This window comes from Chinchilla lanigera, unplaced genomic scaffold (genome assembly GCF_000276665.1).
Source record: "Chinchilla lanigera isolate Chin_1 unplaced genomic scaffold, ChiLan1.0 scaffold00004, whole genome shotgun sequence".
Taxonomy (NCBI): Eukaryota; Metazoa; Chordata; class Mammalia; order Rodentia; family Chinchillidae; genus Chinchilla; species Chinchilla lanigera.
The window spans coordinates 35881460-35905698 of NW_004955405.1; the positions used below are offsets into that span (position 1 = coordinate 35881460).

The following is a 24239-nucleotide window of genomic DNA, read 5'->3' on the forward strand; positions in this document are numbered from 1 at the left end:
CTGTGAGGACTGGAAAAGAGATCAGAAAATACTTCCTACATAAAAATGCTTAGACCTTGTGTTTCGAAATGCTGTATCGTTTCTAATTTTTTTTTTTATTATTTTTCATTCTTTTTAAAATAAAAATAAATAAATAAAAACACTATTACTTAACTTTGTTACTTTGGTTTGGTCTAACTTCTTGGGCTTGTCCTCTGGAATGACTAAAGCCGAAGGTAAGAACTCAGTTAAATGACACGAAGTGTATCAAGCAGGAGACAGCAGCAAACCCCTGTGCAGAGCCCGGACCGTCACCTCTGTGCCTCGCCCTCCGCAGGGCAGCAGGCTCCTGGCTACTGGCTGATGAGGGCAGGGCCACGTCTACTGCTAAAGTCCAGGATCCAACACTCATTTAAAGGAAGTCAGAGCAGTAGCATTCATGAGTATATGTGGATTCTGACCAGGTCTAAGGTACTCACGTCAAATATCTTTATTCTTCCAAGATCCCGACTCTAGCTTGATGCTAATGCTCACCGAAGTTCTCAAGGTACAGCTGCCCTCCCACGCCCGCACCACAGCACACTGCAGCCCCACTTCAGAAACGCCCAGCACTTACAGGATGGAACTACAGGCTTTTATTTCCTGTACTTCAACTTCTCTTTATTTACTTACAATCTTACAATCTATGAAACTCATTCAATTTCAGTGTCAAGTTTAAGAAGTTTCTCTTTAGCTGTAACCCCTTACTCTTTAACCCATAAATGCAACTTCTACTGTAAATGTTTATTCTCATTAGAGCATGTCTATGTTTACATGCCTCATGGGGACTTGCTACACGTACATAACACATCTTCATTCTTTCTTCATTCCCTCTCCCTCCGGTTCCTGCCCACATCCTCCATCTCTTGACTCTCTTCTCTCTTGCAAAAGATCTACCTCCCTATTTCCTATTATCTCTTCCTTTGCTTTTAATTTATATTTTGGGTTTCTCATATAACAGAAATTAGGAAATATTTAAACCTGTGCGTCAGCCTTATTTCACTTAACATTATGGTCTTGAAGTGGATTCATTTTCCTACAAATGCCTCATGTTAGTCCTTCTTTATGGCACAGTAGTACTCCACTGTGTGTGAGTATATTTTCTTTACCCTTTCACCTGTTGATGAACATACAGGCTGTTTCAAGATTTAGCTGTGAGGTACTGTGCTGCTGTACACACAGATATGCATGGATCGCTATAATGAAATCTTTAACTCTTTTAGGAAGTTACTTAGAAGGGGAATGGCTAGGTCAAGCAGAATTTCTAGTTTTAGGTTTAAGAGAAATCTCCGTACTGATTTCCATAGCAGCTGTACCATTTAGATTACCACCAACCATGTAAAAGGGTTCTTCTCCCCTCTGCTCACTACAGCCTCACCAGAATTTGTTATTACTTCATTTTTTTTTTTAAGACAAGGTCACACTATGTAGCCCAGGCTGGCCTCGAACTCACAGTGATCCTCCTCCTTTAGCCTTGTGAGTCCTGGGATTATAGGCATACATCACCACACTTGGATATTATTTGATTTCTCGATAGCCATTCTTTACAAAGTAAGGTGGAATCTCAGCGTTATTTTAATTTGTACTTTTTTAATGGACAGAGATGTTGAACATTTTTTCATGTATTTATTGGCCATTTGTACTATTTCTTCTGAGAAGTGTCTACTCATTGCCGTAACCTACCATTTGATTGAGTCTTTTATTTTGGGGGGGGGTCTAATTTTTTAGTTCTTTATTTATTCTATTATTAGTCCTCTGTCTGAAGAATACCTGGTAAAAAAAATTTTCCCATACTATGTTGTCTCTTCACTTTCTTGGTTGTTTCTTTTAATGTGCAGAAGCATTTTAATTTGATGCTATTTCCTGTGCAATTGGGTTTTATTCAGAAAGTCCTTGCTTAAGTCTATGTCTTCAAGAGTTTTACCTATTTTATCATCCAGTGATTGTTTCTGTTTTAATATTTAGATCTTTGATCCACTTTGAATTTAGTTTAGTACATGGTGGGAGATAAGGGTCTTGATTCAACCTTCGGCATGTGGAAAGCCGGTCTTCCCAGCACCACTAATTAAACAGTCTATCTTCCTTCCAGTGTATATCTGGCCCCTCTGTCAAAGATCAGATAGCTGAGTATGCCTGGGGTTGTTTCTGCATCCTCTATCCTGGAACCACAGAATTTTAAAGTAACCAGGAGTAGCTTCCTGGTTAGCCTGATAATCTGAGACTATTAAGTAAGGATAAACAAGAGGAACAAAAATTAAAAAAAAATAAAATAAAATTTCAAGCTGGAACTTAGCCGCCTACCCAAATTCTGCGAGGATGAGTCAAGGGGAAACAATGTTAAGGAGCCCCTCAGTTGTGTTTATGCGTTCATAGATCTAGAAATAGGCAGATTAACCACAATGCTGAAAACAAGTGAGTCATTATGAAGAGTTCAGGCCAAAATTTAATTTATGAATAATTTCAAATTTTTGAAAAAGTTAATTCAAAGACAAGACTAATATTTTACCCAAGAGAGTCATCTATTTAGTCTATGCCTCTTTATTTTTTGAAGTGCTGAGGATCGAACCCAGAATTTCGCACATGAGGAAGCACCCTGCTACTGAGCTACATCTGAAGCCACTGTCTTTGAGTGTTTTTTTAAACTTAATTATACTGTTAGCGCTGATAGGTAATAATTAGGTAATAAGCTTAAGTGCTAATTATTTCAGCAAAGTAAAATTTTATACCAATATATAATGCTTCAAATTATAAATTCTACACATGTATTCATATGAAAGAAAAAATTATCGTAAGTTATACAATACTGCACGTAGTAACATATATAAATAATTCAGTTCTGTAGTCAATTCTGGAAAAGCCCAAAAGAGTTTAGCATAAACCTTTAATACCTTTTTCTTTTGCATGAATATCATCACATATGTGTAGATCCAGATGAGAAATCACTAAATGATGGGAGGTTTCTTTCACATCAAAGTCATTGAACAGCTTCACAATTGCATCATTAAGATCAGGAGCATTGGAAGTCTGTGGCGTCTTCACTTGCTGAGTAGAGGGAGTAACTGCAGAGCTCTAGAACATCCAAAACCACATTACCACTGCAGGTTACACATGGGAACTTTCACATACAAGCACACCTACACGTTTTTAGTAATAAAGTCATAAAAATTAGCAAATACATTTTTGTATCAATAACTCAGCTTTTCTCTATAATATTTTCTGAATTATATAATAAATCTAAAATTTTAAAACTGGACAATTATATACAATTTGAATGTGAATCTGATGTTTCAGTAAACATCACATATATCTGAGTAGTTACATTACCATATTTATGGCCCGTATTTCAGAAAATACAGCTATTCTTTTTTTTTTGGGGGGGGGGTCTTTTTGATATGGAGTCTCACTATGCAGTTCAGGCTGGCCTTGACCTCACTTTGCAGTCCAGGCTGGACTCAAACTTGCAATGATCCTCCTGCCTCAGCCTCCTGAGTGCTGGGATTACAGGTGTGCATCACAATGCCAGGCTATAGCTATTAATATTAAAGGTAGTGTATCTGAATATTAGTTCTAAACACTAAAAAGAAAATAACTGTAAGCCCTGTATACACTGTGACATGTCCTGTACAAAATAATCATGGCTTTGTAAAAGCTTTTTGGATATTGATTCTGTAAGTGGCCTTTTGCTTCTCAAAAGAGATGTATCTTCTGAATTTAGACAGCTGAAGAAACCAGAAAGCAAAAAAGATAAATAGGTTTTGAGTTCAAATATTTTCCTCCCAAGAAAGAAACGGCACAGAATGTTGTTGAAGTGTAAAGACACAGATGAACCTTTGATAGCCTAAGATGATTATGTAAGTATGCTCCTGCATATATACATAAGTATGCTGTGAGATAAGGACATATCAGCCACAAAACTAAACCTGAAACTTTTGTAATAATTATCAAAATGGTTGGGCATAGTGGCGCATGCCTGTAATCCCAGGACTTGGGAGACTGCGGCAGGAGGATTGCTGAACTGCAGGCCAGTCTGGGCTACAAAGTGAGTTCAAGGCCAGTCTGAACTATATAGCAAGACCCTGCCTCAAAAAAAAACAAAAACAAAAATCAAAATGAAGACCAATATTCCACTTTAAAAAAACTAACAACTTTCAAAGTTAAAGCAATATAATAATAAAATATATTTATGGAAACCAAAGTATATGTACTTTATGTATATTTTCACATATTATAGCTATTAAGAACCACAATCATACTATAAATGTATTGCAAAGTGTATTAGTGAGAATTTCTCAGTGAAAAAGAACAGGGTCTACAGGAGTTTAAAACACTGGAAAATTGGGATAAGCCACGAGACTTTCAAGTTCTAGGGGCTTACACAAAACTTAATTAACAGTTAAACTGATTCCAATCAGAAAAATTACTTTCTCGTGTGTTTCCGCATCTATTTTCAAAGCCTGAACAGACTGGTGTTCACGCCCAGGGTAGCACTCGCACTGCAGTAGCCCTCCTTGTCCATGGGGGATACACCTAACTACAGCACTTAGTTGTTTTTATGACAATAAGCTCAGGAAAGCCTTGCTCACTTAAATAGGTAGACTGAAAGAAAGGACTTTGTAAGCAACGGGACTCAATTCTTTAAACTCCTTCAAGTTACATGCTAGGACTCACAATGTGGCCTATTATATAAAATTATTCCTAATAATTTAGCTGCTGATAATTAGGAGATTCTCCTTTAGATGGGTTCAAAACAAAGAAAAGGAAATCACTTGTTATTGTCATCAGTCATTAATTTCCAGCATGAACAGCCATACTTCAAATTGCCTCTTATTCCCAGAGTGTTTGCTCTCCCCAGACAAATCCATTACAGACCCAGATGAGTACGAACGGTTTTTGTTTGTGAAGTAGAACAAGAGCAGTACGGAAGAAGGACCGTACTTAGATAGTGTGCTATCTAAGGCAAGTACATCTCAGATCAAGTTTAACAAAAAGCACCTATCAAATTGAAGTTGTACAACTTGCTCTCAAAATGCACAACTTGGAAAGTTGTAATATATCCCCCATAACACCAAACCTCCTTATCTTTATCAGAAAAATCCCATGTTCTTTAACAGTACCATCTTTTGCAAATTCTATTTCTTCTGAAATCCTTTCCTTCATGACTGCCTGTAAAGTGCTACTCATTTTTAAGTCATAATCTCATTGTTCTCTTTGTAAAAGCTTTCCAGACTCTGCAAACAATTAATTAAAACTTTTCTGTGCTTCTATAGCTCCTGCACACCCCCTCCTTTATTTCTTTACTCCCATATTTACATTGAACTATAGTATTTGTTCTATATTCACTTTCCATTACATTTTGAGGTCCCTAAAAATAGGGTCAGATGATACTTATTTTTAATTTAAAGTGTGTACCCCTGTGCCTTATGACATAACAGGCTGGCAGTGAACAATACCAATGAAAGCCAATGATAGCCATGAAAAGTTTAAAATGTATGCCACTCCATGTACCAAGCCAGATAGATCACAACATCCTATGTACCTGAGATGATTATTGTTTACAAAAGAAAAGCTTCACTGAAGTATGATTTTACAATATCCAATAAGTTTTTATTAGCGGTAGATATAAGAAATTTACTTGTACTTTCAATAAAATTATCAAAGACCCACTAGGGTTTTCCATGTCCCTTCTGCAAAAATCTTCACATATTAGTACTAAGAAATTAATACTGAGAAAGACTAGCGAACATTTTTTAGACAAACCAGTAATGCTTCTGATTTTTAAAAAGTGGTAATAATAGCTCACTATGTTTCCCTGGTTTTTTGCCCCAGCCATTAGAAAACTCTTAACAAAAGTTTTGTTTTCAGTTTCAGCAATTCCCTATGGTTTTAGTTCTCCGTGCTACCAATTCTCAACACGCTCGCTCATGCCTACAATTACCTTGGTGTCATTCAGATTTCCTTTTACTTCAGAATTTTTAAAATTGTATTTTTGAGCTTCCTGAAAAGATGTATTATAACATCAAATACTTTTATGTCATCAATAACTAGTCCTTAGTACAGAACTCTGAACAAAGTGAGCATTATATAGATACATATTAAATATGTAATTTTTTCATATAGATATCAAGTACCTATAATTGTACAGTAAGATACCTACATAAAGAAAATTTTTTGTCTCAGTCTTATAATTAATTTCACATGAAGAAAACAACTAATCACTCTGGTTTTTAAACTATCCAAAAAGTAAGTTTTTTTCCTCTCATTTATAGCCTACCTGTGTGGGTTCAGGAGCCAGACTCTTCCTTTGTTCTGTTGATTTTTCTATTGCTTCACTAAGAGATTTTGCATATTGTACCATAGCTTTCAGCTGTGAATCCGTTAAAACCCATAATAAGTCATCCAATATTAGAACTAACTTTGTTGCTACGACATTGCAGTCTTTTAACTGTCGGAAAAAATGGTTATAAAATTATGTCAAAAATAAAACTATAATGCATTTGCATTTATATAAAAGCTAAAAGTTTTTTAACAGAATTAAATAAGGATAGTTTCATTCAACAAATATTTATTGAATTTCTACAATAGAGAAGGATTATCTCCCAGTATTGAGATAACAGCAGCAATACAAAACTGACAAATCCTGTACCTTAAGAAGCACAGGTTACATAGCACTTACATAATTTTGCATTAATAGCTGACAAATCATAAAATTATCCATATTAATTTAACTAATTCTGGCAGAGAAAGGATCTCTGAAATTAATTAAAATCTAAAACTGCTACTTTATCCACATTTCAGCACTACAGACAAAAAAAGTTAAGCACTATAAACAAAAACATTTTTTTCCTATTTTATAGTTATTTGTACCTACTAATACAAAAAGCTTTTTGTTGAATCTTTAGTTGACCCTTGGTTAAAAACTATCATTACTTCCTCATTAAATTTTATCAAAGCCATAGTGAATCTCTCAAATAGTGATACCTTTAACTAATCATGATTTCAATTTAACTAAATTACTAGTCATATTTAAGTTACCTACTAATGCTAAGGATGTACATTACTAATTATAAAGGCTATTTGTTTATTTAATTATTTATTTATTTATTTATTTTTGTCTTTTTGAGACAGGGTCTTTCTATGCAGTCCAGGCTGGCCTTGAGCTCACTTTGTAGCCCAGGCTGGTCTCGAACTCGCAACAATCCCCCTGCCTCAGCCTTCCAAGTGCTGGGATTACAGGTGTGCACCACGCCCAGCTGTTTACTTGTTCTTAAGCAAAATTCAAAAGCAGAAATGAAATTACTTTTCTTCTGAGTTTTTGTTTTGTTTTGGTTTGGTTTGGTTTGGTTTCGTTTCGTTTGGTTTAGGGGGGTTTTCTGGGCAGTGCTGGGGATTGAACAGAGGGCTTTGCATATGCTACCCAGCACTCTACCACTGAGCTACTCTCCCAGCCCCAGAAATGAAATTAGAAGACAGTAAGTAGGGGCTGGGGACTTAGCTCAGCGGCAAAAGCGCCTGCCTGGCAAGTGCAACGTCGTGAGTTCGGTTCCCAGTACCGGAGAAAAACCAAAAAAAAAAAAAAAAAAAGAAGACAGCAAGTGTTCAGTAACTACTGGGCAACTGAGGAATCTATTCTGTTTATCAGAAATAAAAATTTTTTAAAATGTAAATATTGAATCAGAAAAATGGAAGAATCATAATTACATTGGCTTTCTACAAATATTGCTTAAGATATTAATTTCCTTTTATTCTGTATTATTTTAATATGCCACTCATAATATGCTAATATTTCACCTAAAAAGTTATTTAAAATTTCTTAGCAATTCTAAAAGTTAACAAATGAATGAAAAAGTCAAGTTGACTTACTCTTCTTTTAAGTGTGACTCTGATTTTTGATTGGTTGGTTATTAATCGAACAGGAGCACTCATAATTTCAAGATGTGAACTTTGGGTAGCATCTGCCTCTATTCGAATCATCTGCCAATTTATTTCTTTAAATGTCAAAACCTAAGAGAACATGGAGATTAGTATCACATACTCATATAAAATAAAATGTAAATTAAAATGATAAAAAATAAAATGTAAATTAAAATGATAAAAATGTAGATTTACAAAAACAAAAACTATCTTCTCAACTAACTTTCATAACATTCTAAAAATATTCATCATTCAGCCTTTAAATTTAAAATTTCCATTAGATTCAGTAACACATCTTAACAATTATATTCATCAAAAAAACCAATTATATTCATCATTTTTCAAACTGTTAATACTTTTATTCTAAGTATTAAAAACACTTCGGTCATGTGACCAAAAAGCATTTAAATAATTTTAAACATGTTTGTTTTACTTATCATTAAAAGCTTTAAAAAGAAAAAAAAAAATCTTTACTTCTCCTCTCTGTGGATCCTGAATACGAGTAAACCTTAAATCTCCGTGCTCCCAGTTTGCATTGACACTATAGATCCGCAGGTGAGAAAGTTCAAAAGATGCATTGAAAGCTTTTGCTCCAATTCTGATGACAATAGAATTTACAGAAACAGTAATTCCCTCAACTACTTTTTCAGCAAAGCCATATTCACTGGAAAAACAAAAGCAAAACAAAACACAATGTACTAAAGCCAACAAAAATATTAAAAGTTATTTGTTAATATTCTCACACAAACATATATATAAACTGCTTTACTATTTTATTACTTTTTTAAGTACAAATTTGTTGAAATGATAGACTGAGGGGCTGGGGATTTAGCTCAGCGGCAAAAGCGCCTGCCTGGCAAGCGCAAGGTCATGAGTTTGGTTCCCGGTACCGGAGAAAAACCAAAAAAAAAAAGAAATGATAGACTGATTATATGTTAATTTATAAAAATATTCTTGTTATGTGTGGTGGCACACCCTTGTAATCCCAGGAATTGGGAGAACTGAGGCAGTAGGGTCGCAAGTTCGAGGCCAGCCTGGGCAATTAGGAAGAGTTGTCTCAAAAAACAAAATTAAAAAAGGCTGCAGATGTATTTAGTGGTGGAGCACTTGCTTAGCATATGAGAGCCCCTGAGCTGAATACCTAGCATTGCCCCCACAAAAAAGTTATCAAGTTGTAAAAGACTTAAAAAATTAGAAATTAATTTCTATTTAAATCAATGTCCACAGTTGTTTACTCTCAAAAAGCCTCCGACAATTAATATCTACAAAGCAAATAAGAAAGATAAATTTTTAACACAAAGGTTAAAAAGTCCATTTGAAATGTCATAATTTAAGAACAGAAAAAATTCACATTCTCTAATTCAGTTCAAAACATACTGAATTATCCCGCAAAATAACACTGAGATATGAAAAAAAACAAAATTTGGTGGTACCATTACAGGGATCACAAGTTATTTGGGGAGGAAAAAAACAAAAATCCTGCTAAATGCAACCTGAGAGAATCTGTAATCAAGAACTTTAAAAAAGGAATCAACAGAATTCTTGATGGGAGGGAAAAAACTGCTTTATAACTGGGGAGACACATTTCTCCACAGAAAGAAGGGCAAAGACAGGAAAATCTTACAAGAGGGGAAAGCATGAGCAAAGGCACAGAGAGGCAGGAAAGTAGAGCTCACAGGTCAAGAATAAATTATTACAGTATCTATCAATACATATTGCCAAGAAGGGCTAGAAGAAGTTTGCCCAAATGCATATTACTTCAACTCCCACTGATAGGGCAAGAGAGACTCCATTTTTTGTTTTTAACTCCATGTAAAGAAAAGTCACTTAAAGTTCACTTAAGCTGTAGTTGACCCCTACTCGCCTTGGTTAGTTATCAACTCACTTAGAACAGTCATAAAGTGGGAACAAAACAAACTGGACAGATTGGAAAGTAGGCTAAAAGTTAAACTGTAATGGTCATTTAAAATTTGGCTGTCTGACCTGCTGGGAAATGTAAACTTTGTGATAATTGTGTGACATTCTTGTAAGATTCCCAAAAATGAGGTAATGGTTACTATGAAAACCTAAAATGTACTTAAACCAAAGGTGAGACTCATATCGGTGCAGACATCTTCTCTGTCTCCTGGTTAAGAGACTGTCTGTCAGCCGGCTTAATAAAGTTTTGTTTGTTCCTGCCCTTTTGGTTTTCTTGTGAGTGCCTTTCTCGATGAACTCACTTGCCCTATCACCATCAATATGCTCATCATTTATAGGTTTTTGTCTCTATCCAGATCTCTTGCTGGGACTTCAGGCTGTAAAACTGAAATGTCCACCAGGCATCTCCATCTGAGTGCCTCTCACAACATGCCTGAAAGTAAATCTGTTATCCACACTCCTCCCCACACCTGCTCTGCTCTTCTCATCTACTATGTTAATGAATAAATTTAATTTCTAAGCCTCAGATAACTCATTTTGTTGTTGTTGTTGTTGTTATTGTTAAGTTTACAAATAGCAGAGACTCTTATCTTTCTCTTTTTTTCTTTTTGAGATAAGGTCTAACTATGTTTCCCAGGTTGTTCTCAAATTTGTGGGCTCAAATGATCCTCCTGCCTCAGCCCCTGTGACTACAGGTGTGCATCTGTCTAGACGGGCCTGGATAGATGACTCATCTTTTAAATAAGGCAGTAATGGGGCTGGGGATTTAGCTCAGCGGCAAAAGCGCCTGCCTGGCAAGCGCAGGGTCGTGAGTTCGGTTCCCGGTACCGGAGAAAAACAAAAACAAACAAACAAAAATAAATAAATAAATAAATAAATAAGGCAGTACTTTATATGTAAATCACATGAAATAGTGCCTAGCCAAATAGACTATCAGCTTATAATACTTTATATAATATAACCATTATTAAAAGTAATAATTTATTACTAAATTATTAAAAGTCTCTGAGCCTCAATTTCTTCATGTATAAAAATATCTGCCTCAAAAAGTTGCTGTTATCCTTAAGTGAAATGATCTATGTATAGTAATTTACATGTTCTTTTGCTTGCGTTAGGTACTTTTGTTATAAAACAAAGTAGCCAGTTACTCAGCATTTAGAAAACTGAGAAATAAAGAGCAAGAGCTCATCAGCATCCTAGAGTAGGGCCGCTTTAATCCCAAGGACAAATACTCATTACTTAAGATAGAAATATTCCTGGAGTTGGGAAGAATATTGCTATAATAATGTGGGAATCTCTTGAAAAAAATCAACTGTATTTGGTGTGTGTGTGCATGTGTGTGTGCATGTGTGTATGTGTGTGTGTGCACAAGGATTGAACCCAGGACCTTTACATATGCCAAGCATGTGCCTGTCACTGAGGTACACCACCAGCCTAGACTGTAATATTTTAAATGCACACAGCTCAGGCTGGGAGTGTATGTAGCTCAGTGAGAAGGAGCATGCCCAGCATGCACTTTAATACCCAGCACCAACAATAAATGAATGAATGTTTTATTCACCATGGAGAGCCTGCAATTCAGAGGAGGAAACTAAGTCAGTGGCTGCAGCCCACACTTCCCAGTCACGTCATTAAGTGCAACCAGAAAGATGAATTGCAGGTGTCTTTATGAAGTGTGATCAAAAATATGGTCTATGTTGCTGCCAAGTACCATCCAATAGAAAGGCAGGCTTTGCCAGGCATGGTGGCAGACATCTGTATTCCCAGCCCTCAGGAGGCTAAGGCAGGAGGATCTACGTGAGTTCAAGGCCGGCCCGGGCTACAGAGTGAGACTCTGTCTCAAAAAAACAAAACGAAGGAAGGGAGGGAGGGAGGAAGGCAGGCAGGAAGGTAGGTAGGCAGGCTTGTAAAAACATTAAGGTAGGTCCTTGTCCACCTTATTCACCAAATTTCAAGCTATGCACGTTCTGGCTCTTCCTTAACGCAAAATGATTATAAAAGGTAAATGTTCTGAATCAGTTCAGGACATCAAGGCAGACACAACAGCATAACTAAAGACACCCATAAAGGAGAACTTTCAGAACTGCTTAAGAAAGTGGCAAGAATGATAACTATTTGAGGTAAGAAGTATTTTGAGGGAGATTAATGTGTTTTACTGTAATAATTTTTAAAAATTGAATAATTTTGATCACACATCATATTAACAATATTAAAACAGAACAGTATCTTACTCTAGTGTACTCATCTTTTTTTGATGATGTGAGATGAAATAATGCCTACACGATGAGATTAAGGGAGGCAGGCAACTTAGGTATGGTGACTTAACATTCACACCACTCTCTGTGAAGTTTACTTGAACCTAGCACTGTGATACCCAGATGGTCAATCTGATAACTCAGACAGCTACTAAGTGACTAACAGGCAGGTAGCCTATACAGCGCAGATACATTGAACAAAAGCATGATTTCCATTTCTAGTTGGATAGCTCAAGGTTTCATTCTACTCATATCATGAAAATTTAAATTTAATGAATTATTTCTGGAATTTCCCATGTAGTATTTTTGAGCTGCAGGTGACCACAGGTAACTGAAGTCATAGATAGTGAACCAATAGTTAAGAGAGAACTACTATATTCAGAAACTAAGAGATTATCTGATTCATAGAATGCCTAAACTCCTGTCTCCATTTTCTGCTGTTACCATGGTTAATTATTATTTGGTTAGTCATTACTACTTGATAGTAAAGAAACAAAGGTGAATGGAAGAGTCTAGGGCCAAGGAGACAGCTCAGTGGCACACCACCTGCCTGGTAAGCACAAGGTGCTGAGTTCAATTCCCAGTAAAAAAAAAAAAAAAAAAAACCTTCTAAAGATCTCTGCTACTTTTGTAATGTATAAAATTAAACCTGTAAAATGTTTGATGGAAGAGACTGAGATTAAGAGATTTAATTTTCTTTATGTCCTGTCGCTACAGGTAACAGCTGAAACAAAACAAAAACAAAAACCTCCTTTGCCAGTCAGACAGAACAGTGGGAATGACTGACCTTTGTCCTGAAGCAGTGGCAATTGGTGACGGGCCATTAGGGGCTCGAGGTTCTTCACATGTACTCATCTCCATTATGACTTTATCTAAAGACTAATAAAAATGTTAAAAATATAAGCATTTTGTTAAATATTTTACTTTACTTTGTATTTTATTGTGTATTATGGAAGTATAAGATTATTTTCACTTTCATTTCTTCAGGAGCAAAGTACGTAGCAAGCGAGCAGAGTCATTTTAAATATGCCTTTAAACATTTGAAAAGACAAATGTCAGAAAAAAGGAAAACAAAGCACTCAACCCTATCTCAAGGCTTCACTATCTGGTAGAAAAGTTGTGCATACTCTGTGAGTATAGGAGAAAAAAATTCAGAAGCCAATGGCTGATAAAATCATCAAATTTCATGCAAGTGTAGTATCTAATCCCCAAAGTATTACACTATTCCTGACGTCGTATACGTACTTATTATTGTCTAAAATTATATTGTTTTAGTTATTACTTGTTCAGCCAGCCTGTATTAAACTGTAAGTCTTCTCAGGGTACAACACAGGTACTCAACAAACACTTTTAGGGTGAGGTACAGAGTAGAGGCTCAGGTAGCTCCCGCCTAGCATGCTCACAGCCCTAGGTTCAATCCGCCAAACTGCCACAAAACAAATGTACAGAATAAACGAGTCAATAAATGATCACTTATTTTCAATTTTTCTTAAAAAGTGAAGTACAATTAAAGAAACGTAGTATTTAGTTCATTATATCAGTAAGAGCAAAACCACAGAAAGTCTGGATCAAATGTTATTAAAGAAATGACTCCACAGTATGCCAGTAAAGAGTTAAATGGCACAGTTGGGCACAGCTGTACACACTTTGCCTGTAATTGCATCGCTTGGGGGCCTAAGGCAAGAGGATCACAAGTTCAAGTCCCACCTGGGTAACTTGTGAGCACTTGTTTCAAAATTAAAATTAAAAAGAGCTGGAGATCAGCGGCACGGCGCCTGCCTGGCAAGCGCAAGGTCTTGAGTTCGATTCCCGGTACAGGCAGGGGGCGGGCAGGGAGCTGGAGATGTATTTGAGTGGTAAGATGCTTGCCTAGCAAGTGTTTGCAGCTGGTTTCAACCCACTAACAACAACAGCTAAATGACACAATAAAACGCACCAACTTAGAACAGGATGTTCTAGACTCGTGCATCTAGAAGTTTTTATTTGTATTTTATTGTGTATTATGGAAGTATAAGATTATTTTCACTTCCATTTCTTCAGGAGCAGAGTACATAGCAAGTGAGCAGAGTCATTTTAAATATGCCTTTAAACATTTAAAAAGACAAATGTCAGAAAAAGAAAACCAGGCCAGCCTGGGTTACACAGCAAGTTGAAGGCCAGCCTGAACTGCATAGTGAGACCCTATCTCAAAATAACAAATAAATAACATAAATAAACGGCATGCAAGCCAAAGCAGACTATCTGTACCACTGACATCTCTAAAAGCTCACCATCACTGTTCTAGGCCTAAAAAACTTTAAGTATCCTCTTATTTTGAAACTCAAACTTCTCATGTAAGGGCAAAAAAAAAACTAAGTCCGACCAAAATAAAAGGGAGCTAACGGTTAGGAAATCCAGAAAATCATTTCCATGAAACAGAAGAGTCGAGATAATTTGCACATATGTATGCTTATTTCTAAAGTGGTTTCAGAACTTACCAAACAGATAGGATGTGTTTTCAGTTTTGTCCATGGGATCTACAAATAAATATTTTTCTTTAAAATGAATTATTAAAAAATAATATAAGACAGTAATTAACTGACACGGTAGTGATAAACACCAAATTCTATTAGCTGACTTCTTTCTTAAATTGCAAAGTAAGTTGAACAGCTAGATTTTCTCAACTATCTAAATAAAAACTTCAAGTTATTTTAATTGTATTTTCCCAATCCTTAAACACATTTTAATATGATAATTTAAGAGTTTCCAGAGCCAGGCATAGTGGTGCATGCTTGTAATCTCAGCATTCCAGAGACTGAGGCAGGAGGACCACTGTGAGGTTGAGGCCAGCCTGGGTTACACAGCAAGTTGAAGGCCAGCCTGAACTGCATAGTGAGACCATCTCAAAACAACAAATAAATAAAATAATAATAAAATAAAATAATAAAAATGAAATAAAAGAGTTTCCAGCAAAACATAACACCAATCTGTTCATTTGGCAATTTGTATACTCCTAGAATTCTGACCAATATTTTTGTAGATATGCAAAGCAAATACAAAAAGCCACTAATGTAAAGTATAGTCAATACTAAATAATGTTCAAATACTAAAATGTCAAGTCCATGTAGATACTTGAATTTATGGAAGATTGAACCAAACTGGAAGATGACCATCAAAGGAATAGGAAATTTTACATAATCTTTTCTTAGAAAACCAAACTAATTTTACGAAAAAAAATTAGCATGCGGTATTTTTACAAAGCGGACTCTCAAGGTAAGCCTGGTCTTTAAGAGTAATTAAGCTATACAATTTGACATGTAGGGGTCAAAGCTAAAATAATTCACAAAATTAGATTTAGGGAGTAAATAAAAAAATTTAACAGCCAGGCAGGGTGACACACACCTGTTATCCCAGCACTTGGGAGGCTGAGGCAGGAGGATCATTGCAAGTTTGAGACCAGCCTGGGCTACAAAGTGAGCTCAAGGGCAACCTGAACTGTAGTTAAGACTCTGTCTCAAAAAGACAAAAAAAAAAAAAAAAAAGAAAGAAAGAAAGAAGAAAGAAAATACTCCCATTTGACAATAAAACCCATAAAAACTATCTTTGAATATGTGCTGAAATGAAGCAATCACTTTACTACTAAAAAATTGACAATTTTACTTAAAATTTTAATAAAATTAAATTTTAAAATTAAAATCTACAAATTAAAATATTAACATATGACTTCAATTACATTCAAAAGGCATATAATCATAATCACTTATGCAGATATTTTTCTTTCTAAATTATGTTAATGTTTCTTTATAGAATTATCTAAAACACCGTATTTATTTCAAAAGATAGAGATTAAAAATATGAAATAAAAAAGAAAACATAAAATTCCCTCCACAGAGATCCAACTCTTACCCTAATGGATGCTTTATTACAAAAAACTCTGTTGATTGCAAGCCATGTGGGTAAATCCAACATATTCTGGAGTACCTCTTCATCCAACTCCAAATTTTTCAATTCACCTTCTCCTTTAAGGGTACTTAGATTTATCTTGTCAGGAGATAAATTCTTGGTAAATCTGAAAAAGAACGTATTAACGTTTATCTTAGTGTCGGCTACCATACCCCAGAGCCATCTGTGCAAACGCACCGAGCACTGAGGCACTGAGCACTGAGAACGTACTAGCAGCGCTGAGCCCGGCAAAGCCACAGCGACAGGCTCCACTTTGATCCACATTCAGTGTGCTCTGCCGTTCCGGTCTCTCACGTCCACAGCTCTCTCACACAGTCACACAAGTGAACGCGCATCCCGGTGAACCAGCAAGCTCTGGTCCTTACTAACTCTCCACCGTGAGGAGTACTTAGGTATCTACCATGTTTCCACGCACTGTGCAGGGGAAGCACCCGTCACATCTTGTTCACTTCACAGCAGACTGGGTTACAGACAGCAATAGTCCTGTGCTGTCAGCAAGCTCCAGAGATGCCAAGGGACTGGGGGGCTCTAGTAGCAGCAGCAAGCCGCAGCAGGAGTCATTCGCCATCACAAGAAGGATGCTCAGAAGACATCCATATTCCTTTTAGAAACTGGCACTGATCACTCCAGAAATAAATTTTGAAACATATATTTTGTCCTAAAAGGTTTAAGAAGACAATGCAACTTTTTTTAGAAGCCCATTTTGATGATTCTTGTGACTCTTTAAACACCAAAAAAATAAAAGGAATTAGGTGTACAAGTACCATTTATCCTTCCTATAGGTGTTAAAGTACCTGAAGCATAAAGTGCTTAACCAAAATGCCAAAAGTCACAAAGAGGAGAGCTTGAATTCTCCTTAAGATTCCCTGTAATGATTTAAAAATAAACACTTCAACTTCAAAAGAAATTGGCAACAATAGCAGCCAGCGTAAAACTGAGCGACCTTTTCCAAGGATTTTCTGCATACGGGCGCATGCACATATTACCATTGCATCTAATCCTCAGGAGCAGCCATCGGGCTCAGTCCTAGTTGTACCCCCACTTTACTTTAGTCTTTCTGAGGCAGGGTTTTTACCAGCAGTTTAGCCTGACCTTGAACTTACTTTGTAGCCCAGACTGGCCTCAAGCTCACAACGAATCTCCTGCCTCAGCCTCCCGAGTGCTGGGATTACAGGCATGCGCCACCCCGCCTGGCCTGTACCCCCACTTTAGAATGATCAAATATAATGAAAAACCTGAACTTACTTGCCTAATGTCACAACTATTCATGATAATAAACTGCAAAGGTGCTCTGACACACTTTCATATACATTCTTTAGTCCTCAAAACAACCCTAACAAAAACTTTACCCAGTAAATACTTTTTCAAAAGTAAACATTCTGACAAAATTAACTGCTGGTTAAGAAAAGAGTTAATCAGTCTTCCGTCTCTTTTTAAGTTAAATACTAAAGCAAAAGTCGATTAAATAATTTTTTAAAAAAATAAAGCAACTAAATGTACTGGGTCAGCTTCATGTCAACAATAGAATCAGTACACACACACTTCTCCACTGACTCAAATCAGAACCTCCTGAGGCAGATTCTACCTGAATTCACATCCTCACACAGAAGGCCAACTGAGAAATACACAGTTCGTTTTCAGCCTACCTCTGACCAATGACACTAAACTGTATCACACTCGTCATTAATCATGTTTACTCAATATCAAGACGTTTTCAAGAAACGGCCATTGCTAACACAGATGATCTTTAAGAACAACCTGTTGCATCCAGGAGGCAGAACATTACAGCCAAAACAAGAATCTAGTAAGTGCTCATTACTATTCAGACAGATAACACTGGTAGCTTTACATTCCAGGCCCAGGCCTTGTGCAGTTTTCAGTTTAATTGGACAGAAGGTCAAATGCAAGTTAGCAAGACTAAGACTATCACAGTAGCCCTCACACAGAGCTCTGAAGCAAGGACTTTTGAGCTGATACCAAAAGGATGAACAGACATTAACTAGACAGGAAAAGAAGTATTCTAAGCAGAAAGTAACAAATGGTATGAAATTTCTGAGGCACAAGTAAGCATAACATAAAATACTACTGTAATCCCAGCACTCTGAGACGCTAAGGCAGGAGAATCACAAGTTTGAACACAGCCTGGGCAACTTAGGTCTCAACCTTGTGTCAAAATACAAAATAAAAAGGGCTCAGAACATAACTCAGTGAGAGGCCCTGTGTCAATCTCCAGTACCTCAATAAAGAAAAAAACCGAATAAGTAAATAAATAAGATTTTTAAAAATACACCTGAAAGGAAAAAAAGATGAGCATTTAGAATACAGCAAAAAGGAGAGGCTAGCAGAAAATACACCTGGAAGGATGAAGCAGGTGGGGGAGGGGGGTTGGTTTATATATTCATTCAAGAAATACTGGTTGATACTTATAATTTAATAGGCTCTGGGGATCTGAAAATGAATAAGCAAGAAATCTTTGCCTTCATGGAACTTAACAGGAATGAAAATTAAGTTAAATACATAGTAAGTCAGACTCTGATAACTGGGGAAAAATAAAATAAGACAGTACGCATACGTGAAGGAGGACAGGAGAAAGTCTTACTTAAGACATCTAGGAAGGTTCTAAAGGAAGCGAAGGTGCTGGCCATACAAATGTCTGGACAAAGTATGCTACAAGCAGAGGAACAGCAAGGCTGAAAACGTGAGAGCGACACACGCTTGACAGGTCTGAAGAACTGCAGGAAGCCCAGTGTGGCTGCAGAAAGTCACAAGACGTTCATTTTTAAAGGATCACCCTTGCAACAACTTATGAGAGGAGGACATGGACAGAAATGGAGTCCCATAGGAAGCTACCGCAGTAACCCAGGTGAGAGGAGATGCTACCTTGAACCAAAATAGAACAGTCAAAGGAGGTAAAAAGAAGAGGCTACAGGGTTTGACTCAGAGACAGAGGTCAAGGATGACAGCAAAGTTTGTGGTCTGCGTAACTGGTAGGGCAGAATCCCCTTGTACTGATGTAACGAAGACAGGGAGAAATAGTCTGGAACAAAGGCTCTGGACTTGGGCTTTCAGTTTAATCATCAGACCCTGTTAGAGAGCAGGTGCTGTATGCACCTGGGTAGCAGAGCACTTGCCTGGGATGCCGGGGACCTGGACTCAATTCCCAGCATCACTATCGCCATCATCCCCAACACTACACTTTTTTGTTTGTTTGTTTGGTTTTTTTTCCGGTACCAGGAATTGAACTCACAACCTTGCACTTGCCAGGCAGGCGCCGTGCTGCTGAGCTAAATCCCCAGCCCCATCCCAACACTACATTTAAAGCCTGTTAGATACTCAAAAAGAAATGCCAATGCGGTAGTGGGGAGGTGTTGGCTGCAGATATAGATTTGGCAATCACCAGTGTTCCAACGTGGCATGGTCGTGATGCGGTAAGTGAAATCACTGGAGTGAAATTACATAGAAAAACACAGTGGCTCAAGGACTGTGGTCAGGGCCCCTGAGAGCTCAAGGATTGTAAAAGAACAAACAAGGGAGTTTAAAGAGGCTCTTTTCCCAGTGAACAGGGAAGCAAAGGCATCAACTAAGAGAAAAAAGTGAGGAGAGAGAAGCATGTGTGAAACTGTCACATAGAGGAGTGTAAGAATAAGAGGCCAGGACAACAGAATTACTGGGAAAGTACTAAAGACTTACTTGAAAGTAATGATAATAAATTTTTTTTTGAGAGAGACAGAGAGAGAGAGGGTGTCTCACTATGTAGCCCAGGCTGGCCTAGAATTCAAGGTGATCTTCCTGCCTCAGCCTCCAAAGTGTTGTGATTACAGGTGCACACCATCATGCCTGGTAGAAGTAATGGCGAAGAATTTAAAGTATAAAGAATTTAAAGTTATTTGTGTTTTCCTCCAGAAAATGTATCTGCTTATTCTCCCAGAGTACTGGCATAGGAGCAGCTACAGTGAACAAAGAGAACCGTCAGGGAGTTCCAGGTTATACAGGGAGTGATTATCTTGAAATCATGACAGTGGAATCTGTGAGGCAGAGAGACCGCCTAGGAGGATAACTGCAACAGTGGTAGATGAGTGCCCTGGAAAGCAAGGAGGTGCCAGAGTGCAAAGCTGAAAGATGAAACCAGAAAGAGAGTGAAATAGCAAGACCTGGTATCTGTCTAGGGAAACGAGTGGCTGACAAGCTTCCTGACAAAGAGAAATCAAAGAACCAGGGTGCCAGAATACCAGAAAGAACAAAGTTCACGGAAACTGGAATCACCAATCATTATGACTATCTTCCACGTGAAGAACTGAGCACTTTCTCTCTAGAATAGGGAACTGTAAACGATTACACAAGGAAGGAAGCCCACCTGTTTTATACAAGTACGGCACAGCCCTTCCTGTGGAACAGCCGTGCCAGGCTCAACAGCACAGCAGCTTCTGAAAACACCACTCTTCTCTCCACATCTCTGCTATCCCAAGTCCCTGGATGCCCAGACCTCCCTCCAGTAAGCCAATTCCTGCTTCCGCAAGGCCCAGCATCACCATCTGGACACTGTGTGCTCCCCAAAGGCTCACATCTGTAAAGCTTGGTCCTGAGGCAGCAGTATGGAGATGTTGCAGGTGTTTTAAGAGCCAGGGCCTGGTGCAAGGTCCTTAAGTCCTCAGGGGCAGTTAAGACTCGGATCTATGTTCCCTTCCCTCTAAGCTTCAGATATAATTGCTTGTTCCCAACATACAGTCTAGCCACTGCCATCCACCATTCTCTATGAGGCGATGCAAACAATGACAGGTCTGGGCAATTAGACTCCGAGCTTCCAAAACTGTGAGCTTAATAAACCTCTCTTAGCCAGGCATGGTGGTGCATGCCTGTGATCCCAGCATTCAGGAGCCTGAGGCAGGAGGATCGCTACAAGTTTGAGGCCAGTTTGGGCTACACAGTGAGTTCAAGGCCAGCCTGAACTGCATAGTGAGATCCTGTCTCCAAAAAAATAAAAAGATAAACCTCTTTTACTTCATAAGTAGCCTATGTTAGCTTCAGTATTTATTTTAATGTATCCTAATAACTAAGAAGTAGAGTAAAATTATTGCAATCATATTGTCTCCACATTATAAAGTAGGGAAACTGAAGCTGGAAGTGGTGGCGAATGCCTGTAATCCCAGCACTTGGGAGGCTAAGGCAGGAGGATCGTTTTAAGTTTGAGGCCAGCCTGGGCTACAAAGTGAGCTCAAGGCCAGCCTGAACTGCATAGTGAGACCCTGTCTCAAAAAGTCAAAAAAAAAAAGTCTGCCTGAGATATTGTGTCCTCACGCCAAAGGCCCAGCAGGCTCCTTACAGATTAGTTCTCCACATTGTGGTTAGAAAGCTGAATTCACAATTCAGAAAATTCCAGTTCTTTTAAGTAGAGTTGCTATACTCTGGTTTCTCTTCAGATCATATAAATCTTTCACCTTTTAAGTAGAGTTGCTAACAAAAAGTGTAGAGTGCGCTTGTTATGGTTTGTGCATGGGTGTTCCCCCAAAGCCTCATGGGGTCATAGGGCAGGCTTTTAGAGTTTGACTGATTATGGGTGTGAGAGCTGCACTCGCCCTGGGGTGGATAGTTTGCATATGTAAGGGAGAGCAAGGGGGTGCTTGAGGCCATTCCTGGCTTTTGTGTTTGTTGCTTTTGCTGTGTTCCAACGCCATGAGCTGTAGCTCTCTGCTATGTGCCACTCTGCCTTGTAATCTGCCAAGTATGGACTGAAACCTCCACAAACTGTAAGCGAAATAAACCTTTCCTTGCTTAATTTTGGGTGTAAGGTATTTTGTCCCAGCAACGAGAGAAAAGTAACCAAGACAGTGCTCCAATCTACAGAGAAAGAAATAGAAAGACACTTGCTAGCACTTAAAGTAACTTTTGTACTTTGAGAAACAAAAATGTTTTACCTTGAGAATAAATTTTTCCAAGAAATAAAGTTAGAAGTTTACTACTTTCTATCATTTGCTCTGTAACATCTTGTGAAGTACTAAGACATAGCAGACTCTTAACATACACATTTATTTAATAACATACACATTTATTTAAGTTCAGGTACGGTGGGTCTCAAAGTACATCACCACCTGAAGCGGGACACTGAGGACTCAGAGAAACGACGCCCCAAGGGTGTGACATCACTGTGGGTTTGCAGGCACACTTCAGCACTTAGTCATCTGTCAGTCAGGCCAAGATGCTGTGATCTGCAGAAGTCCCTTTTAGTCCACATGTGCTCTGTAGTAGAAGCTGTTTGTTCACCTTATTGCATCTATCCTTTAAAACCCAGTTCAGAATTTATACCCAAAGATACGTTTACATAACTAACTACTTAAAGGTGAACACTTACTGGGGTGGACTGACTACTGGTGGTCAACTTACAACCCCCAGCTGAACTGAGTAAGCATAGTGCTGGGTGTGGATTGGGGATTGTTCCCAGTAGCCTAAGAGGCAGAACTGGAGAAGGAGAAGTAGGCTGCTGGCAGCTGAGAGAGGCCGTCAGGAGCTGGTAGAAGCTGTAAAGAGGTGTTGGTTCTGTTGGAGGAGCTCATCATGCTGGCTTTCCTGTTTTCATCCTCTGAGGAGCTCGGGACCTCGTTGGCACTGAGAATGGTTTTGGTTCACCTCGGGGGAGCTCTGGTCCTCACTTTGGGCATCACTTCCTGGCTCCAGGGGAGAAGATGGTGCACTTCCAGTCTCCTAGAGAAGCTTGCTGAGTTGGCTTCCCTGTTGGGAACTCAGCCATCTTAATCATCGGAGGAGCTTGGGACCTCACTGTTGCTGAGGATGGCTGTGGGACCTTTCAGGGGTGCTCTGGTTCTTCTGAGCGTCGTCGCTTCCTGGCGCCAGTGCAGATCCCTCAGCATGCTAGCGCAGATCCTTCATCCCGCTGGCACAGACTTCCTAGATCCCACCACTGACCTTTGGGCCTTTCTCAGTGCAGATCCGTGAAACAGGCCTGCATGAGACGTTGTCATGGGCTCTGGACCTCCAGTCGGATGCATGGGAGGCATTGTTATGAGCTCTAGGTCTTCAGCTGGACTCATGCCGGACATTTCCATGGGATCCAGGCCCTCGGCTAGTTTCCTTGGTCTTAGTGTGTGGACAGATTTCCTGCACTCTCTTGTATATAATTCTTTGGGTGACTATTGTAAATAACCTTATAGAATATGTGTCCTGGGGGCTGGGGATTTAGCTCAGCGGCAAAAGCGCCTGCCTGGCAAGCACAAGGTCGTGAGTTCAGTTCCCGGTACCGGAGAAAAAAAAAAAAAAAAAAAGAAAGTTTCCAGTATTGCATGTCTATATCTGTTTTCATGAGAAGCCACTTTGAAGATATCAATATGTAATACAACCACCATTGTTAATTCCCTACCACTTTGTTTGTAACTCTGTATTGTCTGTATTGTGCTTGTGATACGTTGTAAAATGTTGTATGTCTGTTAATGTTTCCCTCCTTTTATCCTTAAAAAAAAAAAGAATATGTGTCCTGTATTATACTGTTCTCCTTGCAAAATAACCCCTCAAGCCAACACAATTACTATTTAGAAATGGGTTGATTCTGGTTAAGTGAGTTTTTCTTTCTAGAGTACTAAGGACTGAGCTCAGGGAGCACTCAATTACACATCGCAGACCTTTCAAATTTGTTTTTAAATTAAAAGACAAAGTCTTATTAAGTTGCCCTGAAATGTGAAATCTGCCTGCCTCAGGCTCCTAAGTTAGTGAGGTTGTAGGCATGAACCACCATGTCCAGCAACTATCTTTTGAATTGAAGGGAATATAGACCATCAATTTTCAAAAAACTAGAATAAAATTTAATAAACACAAAATAGTTCAGAATTACTTTATTAGAAGGCACCCAGGAAAACACAATTTTTCAAAACATGATCTGTAAATACAGCCATAGAAGATTAAGTTAAATAAGTATTTACTATCTCCATAACAACATCCTAAGAGCTATTTTTTACATTTTATTCAACATTATTTAATCCCCAACATTATAGCTACTTGGTAATTTTTTCAAAGAAAAAAGGAAGGAAGGAAAAAAAGACAGGAGGCAATGGAAAGAATGAATCCACAAAAATAAAATACACTGGTCATTTGAGAGCTTCACTTTGCTTTACTTGGCTTACTATGCTGCTTTATCTGTAAAATGAAACATTCTCATGAAACTTGAAGTAGTTTTAAGTTCTGCACCAGTCA

The 24239-nt window shown here is 38.1% G+C and overlaps 1 protein-coding gene across 1 annotated transcript in view; it reads right to left on the reverse strand.

Moving 5' to 3' along the window:
- The window catches only part of Uhrf1bp1l (UHRF1 binding protein 1-like), a 120751-nt gene that overhangs the window by 66657 nt on the left and 29855 nt on the right, over positions 1–24239 (reverse strand). Inside the window, 7 exon segments of the mRNA XM_013518586.1 lie at positions 2907–3087; positions 6290–6460; positions 7879–8019; positions 8404–8593; positions 12889–12980; positions 14579–14617; positions 15987–16149. Of these exon segments, the coding sequence (XP_013374040.1) occupies positions 2907–3087; positions 6290–6460; positions 7879–8019; positions 8404–8593; positions 12889–12980; positions 14579–14617; positions 15987–16149 (977 nt within the window).